Source organism: Corvus cornix, chromosome 4, assembly GCF_000738735.6.
Source record: "Corvus cornix cornix isolate S_Up_H32 chromosome 4, ASM73873v5, whole genome shotgun sequence".
Lineage (NCBI taxonomy): Eukaryota > Metazoa > Chordata > Aves > Passeriformes > Corvidae > Corvus > Corvus cornix.
Window position 1 is genome coordinate 30560083 of NC_046334.1, and position 24258 is coordinate 30584340.

The following is a 24258-nucleotide window of genomic DNA, read 5'->3' on the forward strand; positions in this document are numbered from 1 at the left end:
GGGGAGTTATTTTCTCCTCAAGTGGTGAGGAAGATCAGGCGAGCCTAAGCAGGCCTTCAGTGAGGAAAGACTGCCAAAATAAGGGCTGGACCTGTGCATGACAAAGAAGGAGTGACGACCACCTCTGCAGTCTTCCTGTGGATCATGTGCTGCAGAGACAGCACCGCTTTTCAGCTCTCGCTCTTTGGGAAGCGGAGAAAGTTTCAGCAGTTTCAAGGAGAACGTACTTCTCACAACAGGCACTGATGCCACGTTCACAAAAATGTACTTGCTGGGTTTGAGAGAAACAGTTGTAGAAGAATGCACATTTTCTCCTGCGAAAGCAGGATCTTCTGCTAAGAGTTGTGACTGTAGGTATATGCCTAGGTCAAATGGAAATGCTGCAGATGATTATGCTGCAGGGGAAGGACAAGTTTTCATCGTGGAAACCTTTGTGTAAGAAAAGCTTTACACAAAAATCTTCAATCATAAGCTCACATTTTGAAAGGCAAACTTCTCTTGGCAGCAGGAAAAAAAGTTGCTTTTTCTTTTTTCTGTAAAACATACCACAAGTAGGCAGTTCCTGACAGACATTATAGCTGCATTAACATATTTATTACACATGCAATGCATCTGTTTTAAAAGTCATTGCTACATTCAAAAACTCTGTTAGCATTTGATATCAATTCCTAAACATATCCCCAAGGAACCCACAGTATTGAATATACTGATGTTCACTGACAACAATCATTTTGAAGTAAGAAGAAAAAAAAGTTCTCCTAGTCTAAAATACCTGTGTTTTAGTATTCTTCCTCTTTTCTACAAAAAGCATCACTTCACAAAATAAAGGCATAACAGAGCTAAGTATAAAACACTTAACTAGAAGTGGGGAGAGAATAAGGAAAAAAGTAACACTGAAATTAAGTTGATAGGGCAGGATTTTGACAGCGCCTTGTGTCAACGCCTAGTGCTTAAAATCCACTGCACTTCAGCTCCTAAGTTTAGATACTCCTGAAGACTTAAGAACTGTCGTGCACTGACTTCCAGAGTTATGACCACAGACTCAAAGCTGAAAACAAGAATTTATGAATTGTTCTCGGTTTATTGCCTTGCATAGAGTATAGGTTACATTACAAGCCTTAAAATACTGGATCCTTCTATAGGATCGAATTCTACACCACCACTTGATACAAAGCATTCTTAGAACAGAAATGAAAGCTCTGGTACTGACAAATACGACAGCTCTTAGTAACATACTATGAGAATAGTATAAAGTGCTACACTATTAAAAAGTTTAACAAATCCCTTTAATTTCTTCGTGGGGATGTCCACTCATGTCCTGTGTTTGAGAATTGCATCATTCAGCCATTTAATTTCCCACATTGCCTGCAACTGCACAGCCAATTCAAAACCAGCATTCTTGATTTCAGAGTAACACAAGACAGTAGAGACATAAAAGCAGATTGACCATTTTGGTCACTATGGAAAGCAGGTTTATAACAAACACAAGCTGCTGAGTACAAGTATTTTATATCTAAAGAAATGAAATGAAAATATGAGTGCAAGGAAAGGACAAGAGTGTTATGCTGGCAAACCCAGGTGTGACTCCTTTGACTGCGGTGTTGCACCACACATGATCTTGGACCAACTTCAGTGCACACCCAACAATGGGTCACTTATTTCTAGGCAGATTCAATACACTCTGCTATTTTCTTTTAATTAGCTTCTGCAGACTTCAGCACTCGGACTTTTTCTGCCTTTTTTTGTCTGTTACCTAACTTGGATCAGGCAACACTGAAGTCAAATACGCAATACCACATTTACCCAACTCTGAAAATAGAAAGCCAAGGACCAGAAACCAAGTGCAAAAATTAAACTGTTATCACCATACTATAAACAGTAGATCAGCATTCATTTCCAGCAACTGCAATCACACTAACATGTCAAACTCATAAGAGATTTGTATCACCTGAAGAATTTTGTTCACAACACTTAGTCTGATTAATCAACTAGTAGTGAGTTACCAAATTCGGAAGTTATCAACCCTCATTTTCTACAACTTCCAACTTTATGTAAATCACAGTTTTGACTTTATCTAACCTGATAAACTATTTCCATCACTATCACTTTACAAAGGAACTCAGAAATAAAAAAGGTAGGCTCTGAAAGAACAGAGGAAAAAAACAAATGCAAGGGACAACTGTGAGTATGGTGGAGAGTCAAAACTTTTCAGAACACAGACACACAGCAGCACCAAGGAAATACAACCAGCTATTTGCTCTGCATGCTAATGGCACTGCAGGGTCAGCTTTCACATCCTGGCCATTGATGGGTCTATCAGCCTCCACCCCTTTAAAAGAAATTGCACTCCTGTTTGAAGCTGTGCAGGTAGGAGGAGCACAACACCTGAAACACAGGACCACCTCACCCCTTGATGCTACATTTCTTGCATGATGATCCAGGGGGTGGAATATAAGAGCTTCACTGCTCTGACCAAGTGGACTTGTGAACAGCTGCACATCTTCACAGAGCACGGAGAAGGCACGATAAAAATCAGGCAATATGCATTACTTCATTTATAAATTAATAAATATACATTATATCAAGGGCAGACAAGCATTTCTAGTGGTGAACTCTGTATTATGTTCCTAGAACAAATCCTCTTTCACCAAGAACCTGAGCATACTTTAAAGTCCAGAACCTCTGACATCCCAGAAAAGACTTCCATCTCTGAAGAGGAACTCCAACATTTCTTCTGCCAACATTATTCCTTCTGTTACTATTCTAGAACAGAATTGAGAAAATGGACCACTGACTGAACAGGACAGGTGCTCTATTAAGGTATAATAACAAAGGTCAATTTTTCCTGTGCCATTTGAATCTCCTCCCAGCAAAAGCAGACTCGGCATCCACTGTGCATTTCCAAGTCTCACCCAAACACTGAATCAGCACTGGCAAGAACACAAACCATGACCCCAGGAAGAGCTCAAGGGTCTCACCATGTAGTAGAGCAGCAGCAGCCACCTGAACTGGTGCACATTTGGGGCACCAGTCAGCAGGCATCTCAGAAGCCTCATGTACATCTGCCAGGGCAGCTTTGTCACCAACACCATGCAAGAATATTTCATCAATACTGCCCAACGGGCTTCCTGTAATAACTTATCACATTTTTTCCTTCCTTAGCATTTAGTGGCAAGTAAATAGTTCAGTTTTCAAGACTGAAGCCTCCAGCAATTTGCAAAGCATTCCTTCTATATTTTTTAATTAGTACATATAAAAACTGTCACACAGACATATAACAACTGTTAGTTCACTGCACTGTTTTCTTAAAAAGTTTTAGACTGACTAAAATGCGTGTAGAATAAAATCGTAACAACCCATCCTTTAAAATGTCAGCCCAGAGTAAGGGGGGAAAAAAAAGACAGGATAATATAAGAGATGACAGAAACTTTTGAGAAAACTGAAAAACACAACACACATTTCCACATCAGTGTGGGAAGGATTAGTAAATCCGAAAATAAATACATATCTGTTTTTAAAGAAAATAATTCAGTTTAAAAAACATGTCATAAGAAATTCAGCAACATCAGGCTACATTCTTGAATAAGAAAATTGTTCTAAATATCACACTTTTCTACTATACTCCCTCAGCACTCAAAAAATGCATTCATTTTTTAGGCTGAGACAACTGCAAAAGACATATAATTGAGATATCTTCGTATGTGAACGCATCTTAGCCATCAAAGTCTAATCAATCACATATTACAATACTCTAATTGTTTGTACTCTATGATCTTTATACCGTTACATGCTTTGGACATAAATTTTGAGAAAAAAACCCCAAACAATGAAACAGAGAAACTTCATCTTTACACCAACCCTTCAGTACCTAGTAGTTTATTGGAACCTAGTTAGTTCAGGATTAGAAACACTAAAATAAGAATGTATGAATTATGGGGTTTTTAATAAAACAAATATTATTTCACTATTCAAACCTGAAAATTGTGACTTTAAAAAAACCAACAATCCTGACCATAAGGTTTAAATAATTTGTTTCAGATTAAGGAGAGCAGGTAACTACCAACTATACATTAATCTCATTGATTTCTTCTGAATTAAAGCAGTTTTTCCTCCATGTCATCCCACTGCAGATATCAATCTCCCTATGAATGTCAGCCTCAAGACCAGAACTGCTGCAGCAATAGCAGACCTGGTATATGGGTTCACTACTCTATATACACGGGTGACACACACAGCATTGGTGGGGTACGGTAGAGAGACCAACAATACTTCCACAATTTCAAAAATAAATTCTTTCTTACCTTGGTTGCAGGTTTTTCCAGTGTATCCTGGGTGGCACTTACACTTGTTTGGCCCAATGCATTCACCGTGTTTGCACCCTGGCTGGCATATAGCTGCAAACAGAGGAATACTCATTATCTTTGCACTCCAGTCACAGCTGACAGTGCTCTATTTTAAAATAAACAGCAACTACCTAACAAACAGTAGTACTGTCTATGTTCCTCCCTTCAGCAACATTATATGCTTCACTGTTAAACATCAGGTGCACTTTCAAATACTTGTGGGAAGAGGGAGATACCTGCTAGTAGTCTATTTTTGCACAACAATATATGGTGCTGTTTGTGGGATACTAAATCCTTTTAATACCTAACCAGCAAGCAGCCACTGTGCCTTCACTTGCTCTATGGATGTATGTACTATGATTGATGCCATTGCATTTGGCAAACCTGGAATAGTCCCCAGCTGTGCAGAAAATGAGTACATCAATGTCCTGGGCAACACAGAAAGCCATAGTGCAGTCACCAGTAGCCAGTGGCACAGACCACACAGTCCCACAGATTCACCATTTTCCTCCATGATTACACAGCAACACTCTACCCCCTTACTGAGCAAAGTTTTGCCTGAGTCTCTGCCTTTTGAGCATTTGGATTCTGGCATGGGAATTACTTTTTCTTTCATTTTGGAGGAAGAAAGGACAGGGAAAAAGCAACACTGACTGTAATATGCTGCTTTGCCACTGCACACATCCAAGTCACTTCTCAGAAGATTTCAAGCATTTATTATCCACCCTGCTCTATAGATACAGTCTCAGAACGTACAAACCGTAACTCAGAAGTTATATACAGAAAATAAACAGAGAAATAATAGTTATAAAGCCAGTTTTTGGTACCTCTCTCAATATGACACAAACAAAATTCATAAAACAAACTTTCAAAACTTCAGTAACAAATAACAAAAGCATTGCTCTTGAAGAGATGTAAGAATTCATGCACGAATACATTTTTACTGATGTAGGATTAGCCAACAGGAATATTTTCCTGCATAAATGAAAAACATTTGACAGATGAAAATTTTAAACAGCACTTCAAAGTCTTTTGCATTAGAAATGTTTTTCTATTACTAAACCCACTGCTTCAACCCACTGGAAAAATGCAGTATTTACTATGCTCTAAGATGTTGTTTATCATTATATGGCAAAATGCACATGCACAATCGTGGTGAGCTCCCTGCTAAACCAAGATAGACACAAAATAGACAGAAATCAGATGGTAGAATAACTTGAATACCCTGTAACCAGGATTTATCTATTTACCCCAGCTTACAGTTTATTTTATAAAGTAACAGTATAATTTGGAATTTGCAAGTACCTAACTAGATCCAGATGCAATATTAATCTGACAACAACGGGCTGTATCATAAAACTGGATATATTAAGGACGTAATTTAACAGAAATCTGCCAGAACACACTCAAAAATGTAATTTGCATGCAAGCCAAGCTGTTCAACAGGGTTGAATTAAGCAAAATTTAAAAAGAAACAAGATATTAGTTCTGGTTGTGGAAGAACTATCCAAACAGATCTCTGATGTTCTGAAAATCTTTTCCATAAGATTCAAAGCATCCAGAATCAGCAATTCCCGCAAATATATCCAGAGAAGCAACTGTTAGCATAGAAGGAGTTTGCTCCAGTTTTAGGACTGCATTTGCCCTTCACTATCAGGCATGTCTCTTGTTTAAGCTTAGTATATATGTATAATCAGTGATATATCCTGAGAGCATAAAACCCTGTTTTAAGTCTACAGCTCTGCTCCTGATGGATCTTCCTAGTACGATGGGGAAGTCTCTTTACAAACACTTGTTAAGGAGTATCTTAAAAGGCAACAGAAATACAAGATTTTTTTTTTTTCCCCCACAACAAACACTGTCTGGAAACAAAGAAATGGGATTCAGGTTCAGAAACACGTCTCAATAGAAGTGTAAGGGACAGGAGCTTCTCAGACTACTAAAAGGTTATGTGTCAGAAAGTGTGCCCTTGGGTAATAGACAGATCTGACTGAAGAGCAACTGATAGATCACGAGACACTTCTACAACATTGTATTTGGAAACAATTACTGCTTTTTAATCACTGTGGTCATAAACAGAAGAAAAGGTCTTTGCTTAAGAGTTCATTTAGATGCTGAGATTATCTTCCTGACATCACAGACCCAGGTCTAATTAGAGGTGATGGTGGCAAAATGAAAACTGTGAAGACCAACTTCATGACTTTAAAGTCATTAGGCAAAAAGAAAAGTTGGGATCTAAGTACAGTAGAGAAAAAGAAATTACTATAAATATGTTTTTGAAAACTTCTATGAATTTTCAACTGCCCTTTAGAGAAGATCCATATTGTGAAGTGGGATACACTTATTTAAATCAGTTCTTTTTAAGAAACCTGAAGTACCATGGGATCACTTTGGTGTAAAGTGTAACAGTTCAGTAGCTGAACCTGCGGCAATTTTAGTTTAGCTGAGTTTTTTAAAGCCTTGGTCCCTCCCTCAATTGCAGAGATTGTATATTATTAGCTGCTCAGAGAAAAAAAAAGAATCTCATACTTGAAGACAAAAAGACTCGTAAAATTCAGTAAGGAAATGAGATTTTAATTTCATTTATAAGTTAAATGCTCCTCTAATTCAAAAGGTCAAGCACATTTGTGTTGGGAATCAGATGGTTTGTTTAATTCTCGCAGTTAACCAAGTAGGTCAGATACCATACTGAACAAAATTATGTACTAGTATTTGTTTAAAACATATACTATACAACTTCTACAGATACAAAACATGCAACATAGGCCCTGTTATTACATCAAGAAATCTGATCTATGAGTTCTCCAAGAGTTTATCTAGTCCAACACACCCTAACAAATGTAGCTTTATACCATGCAGGACTTAATGTCTTGTTTGACATACAAGTGGGTAACTGCTGATCTAGTCTACCTTCTAATCTCAAGATAGAATTAAGAAATGCATTTAAATCACATGACAGACATGTCTCTTTTCTTTTTTAGAAGTCTCAGTTAAAGACCTCAGCCCCTCACAGCCTGCAGCTCAAGAATCTCTATTTCCCCAAGGAAAGCTTCCTAATGACTAGCAAACCATTATCCATAAAGTCAAAGTAATTATAAAATGTTGGAGGTTTTACACATTAAATGGGTATTTGGAAACCTTTGTTTGCTGCCAAACACCGTTCTAGAAGAAAACCTGTTTATTAGAGTATATTCTATGAACTTGGGCTACTTCAGCATCATGAATCTTATTTAGACACAGCTGAAATTCAATACAATGTTACCAGTGAAGAATTTCAAATGTACAGGAGGAAAATGCTTTGCAGTAGGCTTAGCAACATCTTTAGCTCAGCCAACACCACAGATAAATCCGATGGCATTTCCTATGGGGAATAAAGCCATCCTCAGGAAAAAACTTCTATACATCTTCCGATTAACTTTACTGGGGCTTTGCAGGGTGCTCAGGACTAAAGAATCAGATGATTCAGCCAAGTCTACATGCCTGGCTGGGGTCCCCACTGACCCCTACCAGAGTGACCAGGCCCAGAGCAGTGGGTCAGCTCCAGCTCTGCCATCTCCAGCCTGAAAACCCTTATCCAAAGGAGAAGCTGCCCCTGCATGGCAGCAGATCCACTCACTGACTGCCAGGAAACTCTATTTGAACACTGGCAACAACCAGACCCAGGTACAAAAATAAGCTTAAGCCAGACTTTCAGCATTTCTTTTAATAGCAGACAACTATTTCAGCTGTTTGGTATGAGTCTGAGCATTCACTACATGTGCTGATGTGACTGGGTGTTTTAATTCTCCACTCCACTTGTTTTCTTGCAAAGTTCCAGATACAACAGAACAGAATACTTAGTCACTCTCCTCACACACAGACACATGGAGTTTCTCCACTTCTTTGAAAACAAGTAGACTCACAAGTAATGGAGGAAAAAAAGTCTCCCAGTTACTATTTTTTGCATCTTGACAATTAAAAAACTCCTCCACAACCAATAAACCATCATTTCCTTCCAAGTGACCCACATATGACTGAAATAACCCATGTCCATGGATTTCAGCCTGTTACGTTAACACTTGCTTCCCTACTAGGGAAGAAGGAAATGCAGACAGAAGAGTTACATCAGACTGAGAAAGTCACTCTCTTAAGCAAATAGGGCACTGAAATCCAGAAGTCTGAAAAAGGCTGCCAAAAATCAGTAAAAACTTTCTACTCTTTATAATAGTAACTGTTGTAAACAGAAGTTAAAATTATACTTGCATAGACAAGTGCCACTCAAAATAAGACTGCTAATTTACTGTTGAATCAGTATCAGAACAGACCTACCACTTCTCCAAGGATTCCTCTCTGAAAGCTGTTAAACTGCACTCCCATTGGATAAGAATGTGGACTGAGATAGACAGAACAATAATCCTAAGCACAGCAATTTTCATCTTTAGTCAAGTCTTGCTTTTTTATCTGTGCCATAGAATAAACTATAACTAAACTTTCCTTTTCACTTTATTGACCAATTCATTCAAGAGATAATCAGCAAAAAAAACCTGGTCTCATGATTATTCATTTCAGCTGGGTCATTTCAAAAGGGGTTTTTTTGGGTCAGATGTGAAGATTTGTTCTGTCTCAGTTCCCAAGGAGGTATCCTGGAGCCTTTTATTTAGCCATAAATCTAACCGACTACCTATTTTCACGGCTGGAAAGAACTACCTTTTTCCTCCAAAATAAGGTGACAAATACCACACTTCAAGTCTCACTTAAACTTCAGGACAAATTAAACTTCCTGTAAAAATAACACAAGGAGTTGAAATGTGAACAGGTGGTTTGGGTTTATGATTGGTTGTTGGTTTTTTCTTTTTTTCAAGTGTGGAAGCGTGGAAGAAAGAATTTCTGGTGAAATGCACATGCTGTTAGCATGTGTTACGCTTATGCAAAAGCCAGAAGCCACCAATATTCCCAGCCACTGCTTGCTGTTGGTGGTATCCGAGAATGACTCAATCATTCTGAATTATTATTTTTTAATTGTTGAATAAATACAAAAAGTGAAAAACACATTCAACAAATTCATTATGGGTCTATAATGCTGGGGTTTTTTTGAATTTCATCTGTATTTTCTCACTGCACTCAGTTCCCTCAGAACTGCTTTGGAAGTACCCCTCAGACTTGGTCAGCTCTGCACCAAGCTGCCCACTTTTGAGGGCATGGGTGACTACCACATATCGTCCCCTCCGTTCCTTCTCTTCTAGAATTTTAGCATTAATTATTTATTTATTGACTACCAAACACTATTTGGTGGAGTCCTAACCATATGATTGCACTGTCTGGTTCCTACCTTACTAATTCCTCTTCATTTGTGGCCAACAATGGAAATCCCTGAGTTTTCTTAATAGATCTCCAGCCACTTAAATTCTCTTTGGTTTTCCAACACTCCTAGCTAAGCTTTTCATTAAAACAGGACTGAGTATAATTCTTACATTCTTCTTCTCTGCTTTGCCTCCTAATTTCTGAACTTTTTTTTCATCTCCCTGAAGTTTAAAATTATGCACAGGAATACCTGCATCTGAAACAAACTATACTAACCATCTGCCTCAACCGCCTTGCTTCTGCCCTCTCTTCCCAAGTAATCTATAGCCCTCTACTTATTCTGACTCCAGACCCCAGCTCCTTAAAATTCAATTTGCTCAGGCACAGCAAGTAATCTGCACAGCAGCCCAGAAATTATTACATAATGTATTCAGCTTCACAAACCTTTATTGGATCCTCTTACACTGCTGGCTGCAGAACAGATTTCCCATCTTCAGATTGTTTCTTACATTCTCCCAGTGCCGACTTTCTAACAAGACTTGCATGTTGGTGAAAGAGGCTTTCCTCTATGCTGCCTCCTTCACCTGAACCTGGCTGCCTTTCTCCTGTGGTGCTCACAGACCACAACACTAAGTTCCATAATACTTCTCTCCCTCAGAGTCAGCTGCAGCTCGTATCTCTCTTTTTCTGTTTACTTCCTGCAATTCTTTGTAAATTATGCAGTCGCATAAACATGCTCAGGAAAATGAAACTGCCTTATTCACAGTAATTTTGATCTAGGATCCCAAAGGTACAAGCTAATTTGTAAAATAAATCACTGTAGATCTTTCAGAGTTGCATATTTCTTTTTTGTTCAACTACATACTTCAACTACTCACAACTGCAAGAGAACACATAAAGCTTATCCCACCTCAAAGTTACTAGAAGGTGGTAAAAACAGCTCATACCCATAACTCACATTAGAGAATTATTTCTGAAAAAGTGAGTTTGCTTCCCAAGTAAGTGTATTAGTAGTCACAGCATATATCTCTGCAGAGATTAATAAGCCTGACTAGGGCAACTGGGTATTAATTTTCAGATAATTCCATCTGCACAACACTCCTTACTCTATTTTTCTTGGAAGATAACAAATGTCCTTGACCAACTTCCGTAATTAGAAACTAATAATAACATCAGACAAAATGGCAGTATCTAATGCTGAACATTTTTTCTCAAATTACTTGCCCTTGTGACATTCATGCTGTCAAAATGCATCCTTATGCTTCCATCTGAAACACACATTCCATTAAGTAAGAGGCTCCTAATGTTTTATGCACAACTCCAACACTTGCCTGGGTAAATCAGTTACTCAGTTTGCACATATGATTCTGGTAACAGCACATTAACACGACAAACTGCAACCGGTGTGGGCTATTCACTGCAGTCAGTTCTTGGCTTGGCTATGTCTGCTGCCAAACATGTTTCTAAACCACACAGACAAATCCAGACCCTGATTTATGAATGCCTTACTATTCAGAAAAGCACTAAACCACATGTATAACTTAAGCATGGGTAGCACTGAAACCAATAGGATTTAATGAAGTCAGTAGAAGTTAATCTAATGCTTATACACTTAAATACTGTTTTTTAAAAATCGCCAAAAACGAGAACTAACACATGCAAAATTAGAAAAGCAAGAAATACTTCATGCTTTACAAATCTTTGTGTTTGCATTTCAAGTGGTTTACTGTAATTGTTTAAAAAATGGTACTTTATCATCTCAAATGTCTGTTTATTACCTGAGTCGTTCTATGTGTCTACTGAATTCGACCAGGTAGAAACAGGATAGCATGAGTGTCTCTGTGTGGTGACAGAAGACAAAACTGGGCCCTACCGATATTTTGTTTATTCGAATATAAAACATACACTGGCTTCAGCAGAGTAACTTCTGGATCACAGCAACAAAGCTGACTTTCACAGCCAGATGAATGGCTGAGTGCTCTCCTCCTCCCTGTCTGAGACAGTCCCTCTGCCACAGGGATATGCAGTAAGACACATCAATTCCTAAGCGGCAGCAGCCTACAGCCCTGGGTACCAAAGTAAACTATGCTGATTTCATTTTGCTCTAACATGCCAGGTTCTACACTGCTGGAGACCAGGGGCTGTAGAGTTTTCCTGTTTTGGGAAGGACAACCTGTAGTGGAAGTGCAAAGCAGGCAGTGGGGGGCAATAAGTGCCTCTGCCATCCCAAACTAAACCCCCACTGCATGTGATTCAATACCATGAAAGCAAATTAGGCCTCCTAAGTCTGACAGCTTGTAAATACATTGCTGGGAGTACAAACAATTTGCAGAATGGGAAAAAATATTGCACAGGGCTTGAGGGTAAAGTAAAGAAAAGGAGTGAAAAGGGGAAAGTGTTGTATTTTAGAAAATAAGTACATCATTGTATAGGCATCTGGGATAAAAGAGCCCTGTTAATTTCTTTCCCCCCTCATCTTCCCCAAATCAAACGTTAAAAAAAATGAAAAAAACTAAAAACATCTATATCTTCTTGTCACATATTATAATTTTTATGTAAACTTATGACTTCAAGGCCATAACTCCAAGTCATAACCGTGCCAAAATTATTTCAAGAAATATGTTCAGCTAACCTTTGGGCTGGCACCTTAGGCTGGCTATTCTCTGCCTTAAGACGTAGAACGCTGCAAAACAAATATCCAAAAGAGAAATTCCAGCTTTTTTTTTTCTCTGTAAGGAGGATGGACTTGGCTGTGGTTTTTATCAACTTGTTACATTCCTGGAGAATTACATACATTCAACATTCAGAGCTTTTCTGAAACAAAAAAAATTCTGGTACACATTTAGAAATGGAAATACTTTACATCAGTATTTCATTATGAGATTTAACAAATACATTCTGATACATAAGAGTAATTAAATATAATGACGTGATGCTATTCTTATTCAATCAACTAAGGAACTACACTTTGCCATGTTTCATATAGAAAGTAGTTGTAAAAATTCTTACATTTCACCATTCAGGTTCACTGTTTCCATCAACAGAACACAAATACTTTTCTTAAAGACACAGTATCCTTTAAGTATAAAGTAATGGGTACATATTTTTAATTTAATGCTGCATCTCCACAGCTCAAACATAAAGGCTCAGCATTTGGATGCTTATTTGAGAGCAATTAAAATTACACCCATTTATATGTATCTGAACATCTGCAACCAATAGACATGTTGAATTACAAATTTACTGGTCATTTTTATAATGTTTAAAAATTTAATGTCATCTAAATTCAAAGTAATACTTAGAAACCTTCTCAGCGCTTGCTACCACATGAAACAAGATAGGCTACAAAACGTAAATAAAATGAAAACATTGATATATGTTTCAGGCTATTTGAAATCAATTCATTTGCCAATAAATTTAATGTTAGCAGCATGGCTTGTTAGGCTACACATCCTTATGACAGCAGGCTGGGACTTAAGCAACAGCAGCTCTTTGTACTTTAAGTAGCGTGTGACTGACAAGGGTTTTCTGTGATTGCAACTTATACTAATTTAAATTAGTTTTAACTAGGAAGTCCCTTAGCTTTTTTTACAGTGGAAGGAAGCTCCTCAGGTTGTTCCTGGGCTTTGAGAGAAGATGCAATTACAAATACACTACAGCTGTAATTGGTCAAATCATGTTACTGATGACAATTCCTTATGAAAAAGTGGGCTGCAAAACTACTAATCTGCATACAAAGTGCATGAGGAATGCAGCAGAGAAATGGAAAAGGATACTGTATCTTTAACACAGTGAAGTCATGCTTTAAAGGCATAAAGGTTCTAAACTGGAAAAAAAAACCTGAATAAAAATAGCAAAACCTCATTTTTATTCTTGCATAGCAGTGTAAAGCAGTGTTGCAATTCTGTATAAAATGCCTTTTCTTTGAAAAGTACCAAGGATGCACAAAAATACCAGTCATTTTATAAGAAGCAGATGTGCTTCATATCAGTATTTTTTAAACATTGCCAACACAGTGCATTAATTCAGACTGTGATCTTGCAACCACAAATTCAGCAGCAAAACTCTTACAGACTTTAAGGATGTTTCTCCTAATGGATCAGCCTCCTAGAAACCAGTATTTTCACAGCTCATTTTTGACACAATCATGGTTTTATTTTTGTGCATCGTGGACTATACAGAATTGCCATTTCCACTGAAAGCAATGTTATGTGCGAGAAACAGAAGCCCTAAGCAGCCCATGGCCTCCTCTCCCATTGATGTCTCAGATGATTTATATGGGTAAACTCCCATCAACTTTTGTGTTAGCTATACAAAATCTCCCTCTATGCATCAATGAGAGCGCAGCCACCACTTCCTCCCCCTCCCACCACCTCACACCTCTGTGCAGAGATTGCACAGTACGGGTGCACAGCCTTTGAGATCATTAGGACAGGAGCAGCAGCACAGACACTGCAAGAGCCTTCCCAAGCACCGAGAGAAGGCAGCAGCATGCACAGTTCCCAGCAAAGCACTCAGTTATGCCTGCATCTGCTATACATTGACTTGTACAAGTTCTTCTCTCTCACAAGTCCTCTTTAGAACTTCCTGAAATCATATGCTTTCTACTAGGTTTGGCTAAATCTAAACACTAGCCTGACATCCTTCAATTAACACTTTTATAATGATGCAAAGCTAAGTGGAGGTGTAAATTGATGGTTTGACTTTATACCTTCTTGACTGTTCTGTCCCTAGGCTTTTTAGCCAACTGTCAGGGGTTTAGTGCAAGGTGATGGGAAACGACTTTGTTGACCTATTCTGGATTTGCCTCCTAGGTAAAACACTCAAACCTCAGCACAGGGAGATAACCAGATGGAGTCACAACAGATGGACTCTCTGAAAGAGCACACTCATCTTCACCACTTCTTGAGACAGACTTCATAGACTTTCTTATTGTTTAAGGAGAATTACACACAGAAATGGGTGAAGTAATCAAATATCACTGCTTAACAAACCCACGTTCAGTGAAATTTTATTCCTGTTAAGCATCTTCCGTTGGTCAAAATTTCTATCCATCAGACAAAATCTGCTGACTCCAACAGCCACACAGACTCCAGTCAGCAGAGGACCAGATAATAGACCTGCATTTGTTTATAGCAGCTGCAGATCCAACATTCTATTCTGTACCTATGTCAACACAACAAAAGGAACCATTTTTGCCATCACCTCTAGCAAAGGAGTTGTCCAAACCGTAACACAGAATGAGAATTCAAGCCACTTCATGTTGCTTTTCTTTTAAAAATCCTGCTTAACCTTTTGAATCTATGTTAAAGTATTATCTCTTTCTACAGTTTTTGACTGTTAAACTGCAGCTAAAATGTCGAAGCAATCTTTACATCTGTAGTGTATCTTGACTACATATAACTGGTGTACAAATCAATTACAAACAGACACACAGCCAGGTTCAAAGCAGGTGTATTTTGTTCATGAAAGGCACAAACATGTGGAAACCATTTTTATAGCTTTTGAAAGAACTACAGAGATATTTGTAAGCTGGCTAAAAAAGAGGCAGACAGACCATTAGTTTCAAGAATAATTTTGAGGGAACCTGGATAGAGGAGTGGCAAAAATACCCACAAGGAATTATTTGTTGCATTTGTGCACGATGAGTTCAAGGACTCATGTCCCAACTTGATTTTCCCTGTGTCCTTTAAAAGCCCATTGAATGGGTTCTGGGTTAGGACAACACATTCAGTACCTCAGATGCAGTTGCCTTACAATGCAAAAGTATTTAGAGATTAAAAATGCACTACTTATATCTGCTTTCACCAAAAACACTCTGTCACAGGAAGTCACCTCCCCTACTCTGAGAAAAGAAACCCAGAAGAAACACTTTCTACCCTTACTTTTGCTCTGGGTTATAGCTGAGCTGTGTGCACAACAGTAAGACATAAAGCAAGACAACAACAACCCTATTTTTACACATATTTAATCAGGTACTTTATCAACATACCATCTTTCACAGAGGTAGGCTTTTGTATGATTACTCCCACTTACAGCTATTACTCCCACTCCTACTAATTAAAGTGTGAGTAAATCCTGCAGGCTGGGCAACAACATAGGATTTTTGGACTAATTCCAGGTGGGATATTTAATATCTAACTTTAGTGCATTGATGCTGTGAGTCCATCAGTATAAAGGATCACTCTATCAATGATGAGGACACTCCACGGGAGCTAATAGTTGGTGTTTAAACAACACTTCCGCTGCTTCCAAATTAGCCTTTCTACACACTAGGTTTAACTAATGAACCCGGTTTACAAACCAAATCAAAATGTAAGAAAATCTACTTAGTTATGTTGATGATGGAAGACATGCACAGTTCTAAATCTAAGCCACTAAACAAGTGTGGATGGATTTTCAATTTACAAGGACTAAGAAATGCCAACAAATTTGAGTTACATTTGTTCGGCCCCTTTGAAAATAGGCCTATATTTTTATCAATCTCAAAATGCATCTAGTTGCCTAAACATGGATCTCACTTGAGTGTTCAAAACCTGCAAAAAAGAAAAAGAAAAAAACCAACCTCTTTCAAAGTTCTTGATTATTTCGGCCAGAAGGACACCTTCTAAGTGCATTTTCTGGAATTGGAAAGGGCATTTGGAAAGGGAATTTCATGTCACTGCAGAGTGAATATTCCTACTGGCTGAGATGTTACAGCTGACACTGACAGGTTCTGGACGGAAGTTTACAGACAGATCAGACCTACATGCACAAGTCTTGATTGGTGTGAAGAGGAGACAGAGGATGTTGTAAAGAAAGAGTGTAAATTAAAGGAGGACCCTATTTCAACTTCTTCTTACATATTTATAAGAGCAGAAGACAGCTGAGTTATGCTGACTGGCGTTGCTAAGCAGCATTAAGCGTGGTTGTGCTCCACATGCACTCCTTTGCCAGTCAAAGGGACATAAAAGGAATAACTACACACTTCACAAAACCAAGTTGAGCTAACACAGTTCAGTTTCCATATGCAGCTGTATGGATGGATTATGGATGGAAGATCAGGAGCACGGAGTTACCAAGGCTTAAGGCCCTCATGACACTTGTCAGCTGCGCCACACTCCTCCTGTGTTAGAGCTGACATATCCAGGCTTAAGCATTTGTCACAATTAAACCATTACCTTAAATCACACAGTTGGTTTAAACAAACACATTTTTTTCTCTGTGGCAGAGGGCATGACCACATATGCTTGGTGGAGCAGCTCAGCTGGACGGCAGAAAACATATCCAGGTATGTTAGCAACCGCTTGCCCTTGCCTCATCGCAGTTCAGGTGCAAACTGGGACCACCCTGCCATGGATCTATGTGCCTGCTCCACTCTGGCTCCAGCAAGGCTCTCACCTTATATTTGTTGTCAGAAGGATAAATTCAGAGATAATTAGTGCCCGCATGGTAAATTACGCATGAGTAAGCAGGTGAGAGTCCAAAGGTGCTGTAGCAGTTGCAGGCATATCCAGGATGGCTCAAACTGGTTTGAAAAACAGCAGTTACAACTCACTAATAAAGAGCTCAGCATTATTGCCTCAATATTTGAATCTTCTTTTTTGGAGACATTTACAAATTGAGTCTCACTACTAATTTTTAAGCCTGACTCTATACTTGTTTTCCTTGTACAAGTACAACTTATACTAAAAACACACAGAAAATGGTGTTTTCTAGTTGAGAAAGCCTGACATCTCTTTATGCCACTCATTTTGGGGACAGGGATAAGAGCTTTACCTTTGACCAGAGAGAAAGCAGAAGAAGTAATCATGCACTTGGCTTTTTGGAAAATTTTCAGCTATATTCCTTTGTACAGTAAAATACCCAAGTTTTCCTTTGAGGCCAGGAATGTTGCCTTCTGTGCCAGGTTAATCCTTCATACTGGGTGCCACATTCCCAAGGTGGAGAGCTGACTACAGATTTTCTATTTGGCTGCAAGCACTAAAAAGATTCACTTTCATTTAGCGTAATCTCCTGCTTTGTGATATGTCTGGAATTTTCACCACCCGCAACTGGGGCAGATTTTCTTGGTTTATTTTGCCAATAATTTGTCTCCCGTCTAAAATAAAGAAGGAGCTTCTGATGGTTTTAGTAGAATTTTCACCCAAACATCTGAGATTCTTCTGAACCACCAATTCAAAAATTATCAGTATACAAAGAAAAAAAGGGGGGAAAAATGCCTTTTGGCAACTAAATGATAATTGTATTCCTTTGAAAGTCTGGTCCCAGTTACTGGGGATGACCACAGAAAATACCTATCAACATGCCTTCTAAATATGCATGGAGACTAATTTGTGAATAATGTACTAAAATGCAGTGGAAGGAGGTGAGAATTCACCTACCTTTAGCCTTAAGGAAAAAAAAAGCATTTATAGTATCTGGAAAAGCTAACACTAAAATTACCCCACTGACAAAATTCAAAGAACAAAAAATAAAATATACTTTCTGTGTATTATTACTTTTGTCTCAGTTTCAATTTTTAATTATGAATCTTTTGATAGTATCACTTTATGTTATTCCTGTCTCCCAAGATCATAAAAATGCAACCACAAATCAGATTTGGTAATAATGAGAAATTGACTTCCACCTAAACATGAGCTGTAATTTATGGTCACAACATGGGAGACAACTTGTCTAAGAAAAGGGCCACAGTGACACAGTAGTCTGGACTCTTTTGGTTTTGGTTTGTTTTTTTTTAAACAATGCAAATTATTGATATTTGCCAGTTAAGCCTTCATAGACTCAAAGTTTTAAACACACAATGATTTTTCAAATAAAACTGCATCATGAAAGGTGAACATAGATCCTACTGCCTCTGGAGTAGCCTCAATCAATCTACTACATATTCTCCTTCCTTCTTCATAAATATTCACACTAAGGAAAGGCATGAATACTTGTTACCAATTAGAGCCTTAAAAATCAAAATTATTCATGGTATGGCCTGGGAGGTATCAGCCTGAGAACTCTGCATCAAAGAAACAGAATGAGACATGTTGTATTCCAGAAGTACTTTCCATAGCATTTTACTAGTCATCTTATATATCTATTAAACACTGTGGGCTTCTAACATATTTGGGAAGAGAGAAACCAATCTTGATGTTTACAAATTTGAACAAAACCTTTGCTGAGAGTTGCATTTCCAAGGCTTTTCCTATCTTTTGCCAAATACTTGCCACCTACAGTCACTGCCCTGCAGACTGTGAAACTTACAGCATTTAACAGGGATTTACTTTGAAAATGACTTGGCAGAAAATGATCTTGTCTACATATGTTTGTATCTAAATTTTAAAAAAACCCCAAAAACTAAGGACCAGTGTTTATAGGCTTGCTCTTGCAAAAACTTCAGGATGTCCCTCATGTATGAGTGTTAAATACATGAGCAAGCATCCCCAGTATCAAAGGCTATAATTTTAACAAGCTGAGGTCTCTACAACACTCCTAACAATTTTAACTTCTACACAGTACTAGCTGCCTCCACAATACCTATTGAAGGTGTAGTTAATGATGAAGACTTATCTAGTTGCTTATCGTGCAGTCACATTAAAGATTCTAGATAGATGTGAGAATCTCAGAGATGTTTCTCTTCACATGTGACCCGATAAAAGGATGCTGTCAGGCAGATTTATTCCCTTAGTTTGGGGTTACTGAAAGAATACTTGAACTTAATGCTAATTGGAACATTTCCATCAATTTTCTAAGCGAAATACAAATAATTTGGGTTTCCTTCTTGGATGCAAATATTAATGCCCTGCAGTACCTGTAACATGACTCAGTGTAGTTACATCATGTTATCAGATCAGAGCATGAGACGAAGCAGAAACCAAACCAAAATTTCCAAATTCTCATTGCCTCAACTCCATTTTACCCTACCCCTTTTCAATCCTGTTAAAAACAGACAGAATTTTAACGTGACAGCATCCTTCTAAGTCAGTCAGGCTCACACGTGCAAAAGCCTAGGCCCTACATTGTAAGGATGTGTGTGAAGACACAAAAAACGTGACTAGGCGTGTACAAGCCTTCTCTACAAGTGAGTAGAAGCCCCAGCAGCAGTGATACTCACGCTGGCACTGTCCCCAGGACACTCGGGCCCAGCCCCAGCAGCAGTCAATTCTGCTTCCAAATCGACACAGTCCAGAAGATGAGAGCATTTGTCTGGGCCACCTGTACAAGACAGTTCAACAAAGTCTAGTGAAACACTTTGAAAGTAGCTAAAATCATCCTAGAGTTAAAAAAAAAAAAAATCTACCAACCAACCAAAAACCCCAAAAGACAAAGAACACCAAAAACCTCTCCTGCATAGAGATACAAATTTTTTTTTTTTTTTACTTTTTTTGAAGAGAGTAACTGCTCTCAGCTGAGCCTAGGATATTCCTAACATTAATAGTTTGTTTAGTTCAAAAAATGCAAATGACAATAGGCGAAGAGAGGAAAAGATAATTAGGGTAACTCAGCAAAGCCTGAAAAAAGCTGACATGCTTTGCATTACACTCACTGCTGCCACTCCCAGGCTGGCACTGAGCAGTTTTAGAAGTCTGAAACAGACTATAGTATGGAATAAATGCCATCATAAAGTTTGGGCATTGTTTTACTTCACAATATATGGCAAAATTTTCTCACAGATACGGCCAAACTTTCTCACTGAAACATTAAAGGAAAAAAAGAATAAAAACAAAAGCTTCTTGGGCTGTTAAGCAGAAATTAAATACAAAGGGAAAGCTGCAGTCTTCCCTATGTTCCAAGGAAAAGATACCACGGCCGCATGCAGTTATAAAGTATTTACACAAATCGGTAATGTCTTTTTAACGACAGGCTGAAGTCCCGTGAGCGCTGCACTTGAACAAACCTTTAAAAAATAAAAAACCCTGGGAAGGGCGGGGGTCGCGCTGGCCGCTCGTCCCGCCCGGCGCAGCGCCCGCTCCCTGCGGCGCCGCCGGTCGCGACACCTGACACGACACGACGCGACACGGCCCGCGGGCACGCGCGCCCCCGAGCTTCGTGTTAAAACTTGAGTCGCGATCTCCGCCGCCGTCTGTTTCAAGTGCCTCCGGGCGCCAATAAGCTAATTTTATCTCTACAGCACGCGATGCGCTTTGTTTTTAATTCTTGCGGGACGCAGCCCCGCCAGAGCAATAAACTTATCTTACACCTAAGCCCGTCTTTAGGCTGCCGAGCAACGCGCGGTACTCGGCAAGGGACGGGAGGCTCGGGAGGGGCCGGGAGAGTCCGTGCCGGGGAGCCCCGGGAGCGACACCGGGGCCCCGCGCCTCCACCTGCAGCCCCCCCGGCCAGCCGTGCCCGCGGGCACCGCCGCCGGCATCGGGGGACCGGGAGCGCCACACGAGACCCGCCGACGGCTCCGGCCGCCCCCGCCTCGCCGGGAGGCAGCCCCGGGGGCCGGTGCCAGGCAGGAGCCCGCGGGCCACCTCAGCGCTCGGCGTCAAAAGGGGGAGAGCCCGGGCTCCCCCCGCTCTCCCCGCGGCAGCTCCGAGCTGCCCGAGGGAACGCCGACTTGGCCCTACCCGGCCGGTCCCGGCCGCCGCCCCCGCTCTCCCCGCGCCTACCTTCTGTCAAACTCCCCGGCCGCCCCTAGCGAGAGGCAGGACGCCAGGAGCAGCCGCAGGGAGAGCTCCATGGCCGGCGGGGGCTCCGCGGCGGTGGCGGAGCGGCGGTGGCGGAGGCGCTCCCGCTCCCGGGTGGGCGAGGGCCCCGCTGCCGCCCAGGCTAGCCGCGCTGCCACAGCTCCGGAGCGGCGGCGAGCTCCGCGCCCTCCCTTTCCCTCTCCCGGTCCCTGCCCGCCCGCCTGGCTGCCGGGCGGAGGAGGCGCGGCGCGGGGAGCGGCAGCGCCGCCCGCCCCCGGCAGAGGCACCCGCGGCCCGCCCGCCTCCCCCTGCGAGGGGCACCTGGCGTGCGTGGGACACCTGGGGCGAGAGAGAGCGGCAACCAGCCCCAGCTACTGCGGACAGCGAGGCACAAACCGCAGTCTGGGGGCACTAAGCAGGGTGGGCTTTGTTATCATGAGCTTTTGTATCTTGAACTTCCTGAAGGAAGATGGTTACACCCTTCTCTCTGCAAAGCTCCCATCTAAAGCCAGGAGCGTTAAGATTTGGCCTTCTTTTACCAACCAAACCTCCCCAAAACCAAAGCTTTTTGAAAGGCTTACAAGGTGTATATGATTTTTTCTGGCTCAAACACTCCTATTAATAGCTCTCGGTGTTGGTGTGTATGATAATCAGGTGCCCAGCCCTTGTCCAGAAGAAAAAGTGACAAGTTTAAACACTAACCGCACAGCATATAACGTGCTTGCACCACTACGGACAGCATTGACTGCATCTGTACTCACCGTTAACATGTTAAAATACAGCCCTTAGTTTTCTTCGGTTTCTATGAACTACGGCTTTGGGACTTAGAAAGGACACTTCAATAGCAGCCTGTCACCAGTGTAGGGTCAGAGCTGCTCCAAGATCTCTCTGATTAGAGACAGATGGGGTCAACCACTTGGACTGGGTTGCAGCATTGGTTTGATTTGTGCCTATGTCAAGGCTAAAGCTCATCTGCTGTTCCTACAAGGGTCTGGCTGTTGCTTAGAAGCAGAAAACAAAGCTTTTCTCTGGTTTGTGCTGTAACACAAAGCTAAACCCTTCAGGAAGCAGTTGGATGCCAATCACGACTTAAAGCTTCAGATTTGAGCTGGTGGTTCTGTGCAGAGCATTTTCCACCCTCAGAACACTTCACGGATAATTCAAGTAACACTGCCCAAAGCTGGCCATTTTTTGCACAAGATACAAATTGTGCCAGTAAGCCTTCAAAAATTACACCGTTCCTCAGAGTGGTTTTACCACTTCCTGCTCACATTTGAGCAGAAGGCCTCCTCCAATGCTCCTTCTCCTCTTTTTTTCATTTTTCATGACCATATGATCCCAATGCTGAGCTTTCTGTCCACAGCATCAGCCCAGAACTTTTCAGACACAGAGAAAAAACAACTGTAGAAGCTACAATGCGATGAATCTGCAAGGTGCTTGTACCTGTACTCAGATAACTTGCAAGCCCGCTTAGAGGACTCAGATATAAAAACTGCACTGAGGACCAAACCTGGTTCCTTCCATTCACATGAGAAGTGGATAGCCGAGCAGTGAAGGCAATGACACAATGCTGTTTGGGAAAGACAGAAGAGCATCTGGCTTGTATTAGATCCTTGCTGAAATATAGAGCTGATTGCCAGTTCTTGACTGATTGATAATTTTTTTTTCACTTGGATGTGTGATGTGGTGTAACAGACCATGCATAGTGAAATCACTGTCAAGATTCAATGGGCAAAAGGGGAGACATCCTATTTGTGACAACCACAAGTATTTCTTTCTGGTAACAGCATCTGCATGTGCCATTCCAACTTGTAGAAAAAAGCATCCACAAATTACGCCACAACCAAGTCCAGGACAAGTGCCAAAAACAACATTTGAACATCACTCTGAATTAAGGTCTAGGGCAACCTGACACTTTCCCTTTCATGCCAAAGAGACATGTCATAAAATCAATTCCTTTAATGCAATGCTGCATAATGGTACTTAATGTACACAGCAACTTTAAAGCATGTTCACTCACAAATGGCAGTAAGATCATTTAATCTCTCCAGACTGCACTGAGTATTTAAGACTTCCTCAGCAGCCTGTTTGGCTCTCTTGTATGTTAATACTAGTGTGCTGGTCAGACATGGTGCCTAGTCGAATTGTCTGCTCTTGGTTAACTTCTGCTGCCTTTACAATTTGTTTTGGAACATCAGCCCAAAAAAACCAATTAACCAGTCACTGAAAGATCACATATTACACTTCCACATCACATATTACACTTCTATGGGACTGAACATCCACTCACTTATGAATTCATTTGTTTTGGCGACAGTTTATCATCACTAGTGGAGTCTTCTTAACAAGGCAATTTCTCATACCCATGGCAGTAGAAGGATTACTTCTGTGAGTGAGCTGTCAAAGAACCAGATCTCTTGATGAGTTAAAGGTGGATGAAGATGTGTGGGTATGCATCAAGATACTATATACAAGATGGAGATGGAGAAGTTGTTGGCCATATGACAGTAAAAAGCACTTTCATGCCTTGTGTTTAGTGAAGCAATATGAAAGTCTTGCAAAATGCTGATGCCATCAGGTGGGTTGACCTGATGTTCAGCAAGACTTAAATAACAAAAGAAGTCCAGCAGCTGTGCATAAAGCACTCAGATGATTGACTAGAACAAGTGTCCAAGAAAAATTTTTCAAAGATACTGGGAAGATACTTGGTTAAGCATAACATGATAGTGAGGTTTTTAGCTGCAAATTAGCAGCAGCAAAGCAGAAACACAGAGGAAGACAGTATTTTGAACAGCAATGCTGCTATCCTTGTGTATAAAAAAGTCAAAACACATAGGAAGGTGAATTTTGCCTGAGAAGGTGTTCATTTTATGCAAGCATAGTGATCCTGCCTGCTTTTTTTTACTCTTCTTCATTCCTCCATAATTATCTTTATGTGTCTTTGCCAAAGAAGCCACACTATCAGTCATGACTCTCATCTCAGACTTCTAGTCTCATGGGTATATTGAGCTCAGATTGAGACCCTTCTATGCAAA

At 40.3% G+C, this 24258-nt stretch overlaps 1 protein-coding gene across 3 annotated transcripts in view; it reads right to left on the minus strand.

The window, feature by feature from the left end:
• NPNT (nephronectin) overlaps positions 1-21431 on the minus strand; it is a 48630-nt gene extending 27199 nt beyond the window's left edge. Inside the window, exons 1-4 of one of the 3 annotated variants that reach the window (XM_039551108.1) lie at positions 21206-21431; positions 19705-19805; positions 12256-12306; positions 4302-4394 (exon numbers count right to left, since the gene is read on the minus strand). In XM_039551108.1, the coding sequence (XP_039407042.1) occupies positions 4302-4394; positions 12256-12306; positions 19705-19805; positions 21206-21276 (316 nt within the window). In that variant the 5' untranslated portion in view covers positions 21277-21431. The remainder of the gene's footprint in view (positions 1-4301; positions 4395-12255; positions 12307-19704; positions 19806-21205) is intronic. The other 2 variants (XM_039551106.1, XM_039551107.1) reach the window with 2 other exon arrangements.
• Between the last annotated feature and the right edge of the window lie 2827 nt (positions 21432-24258).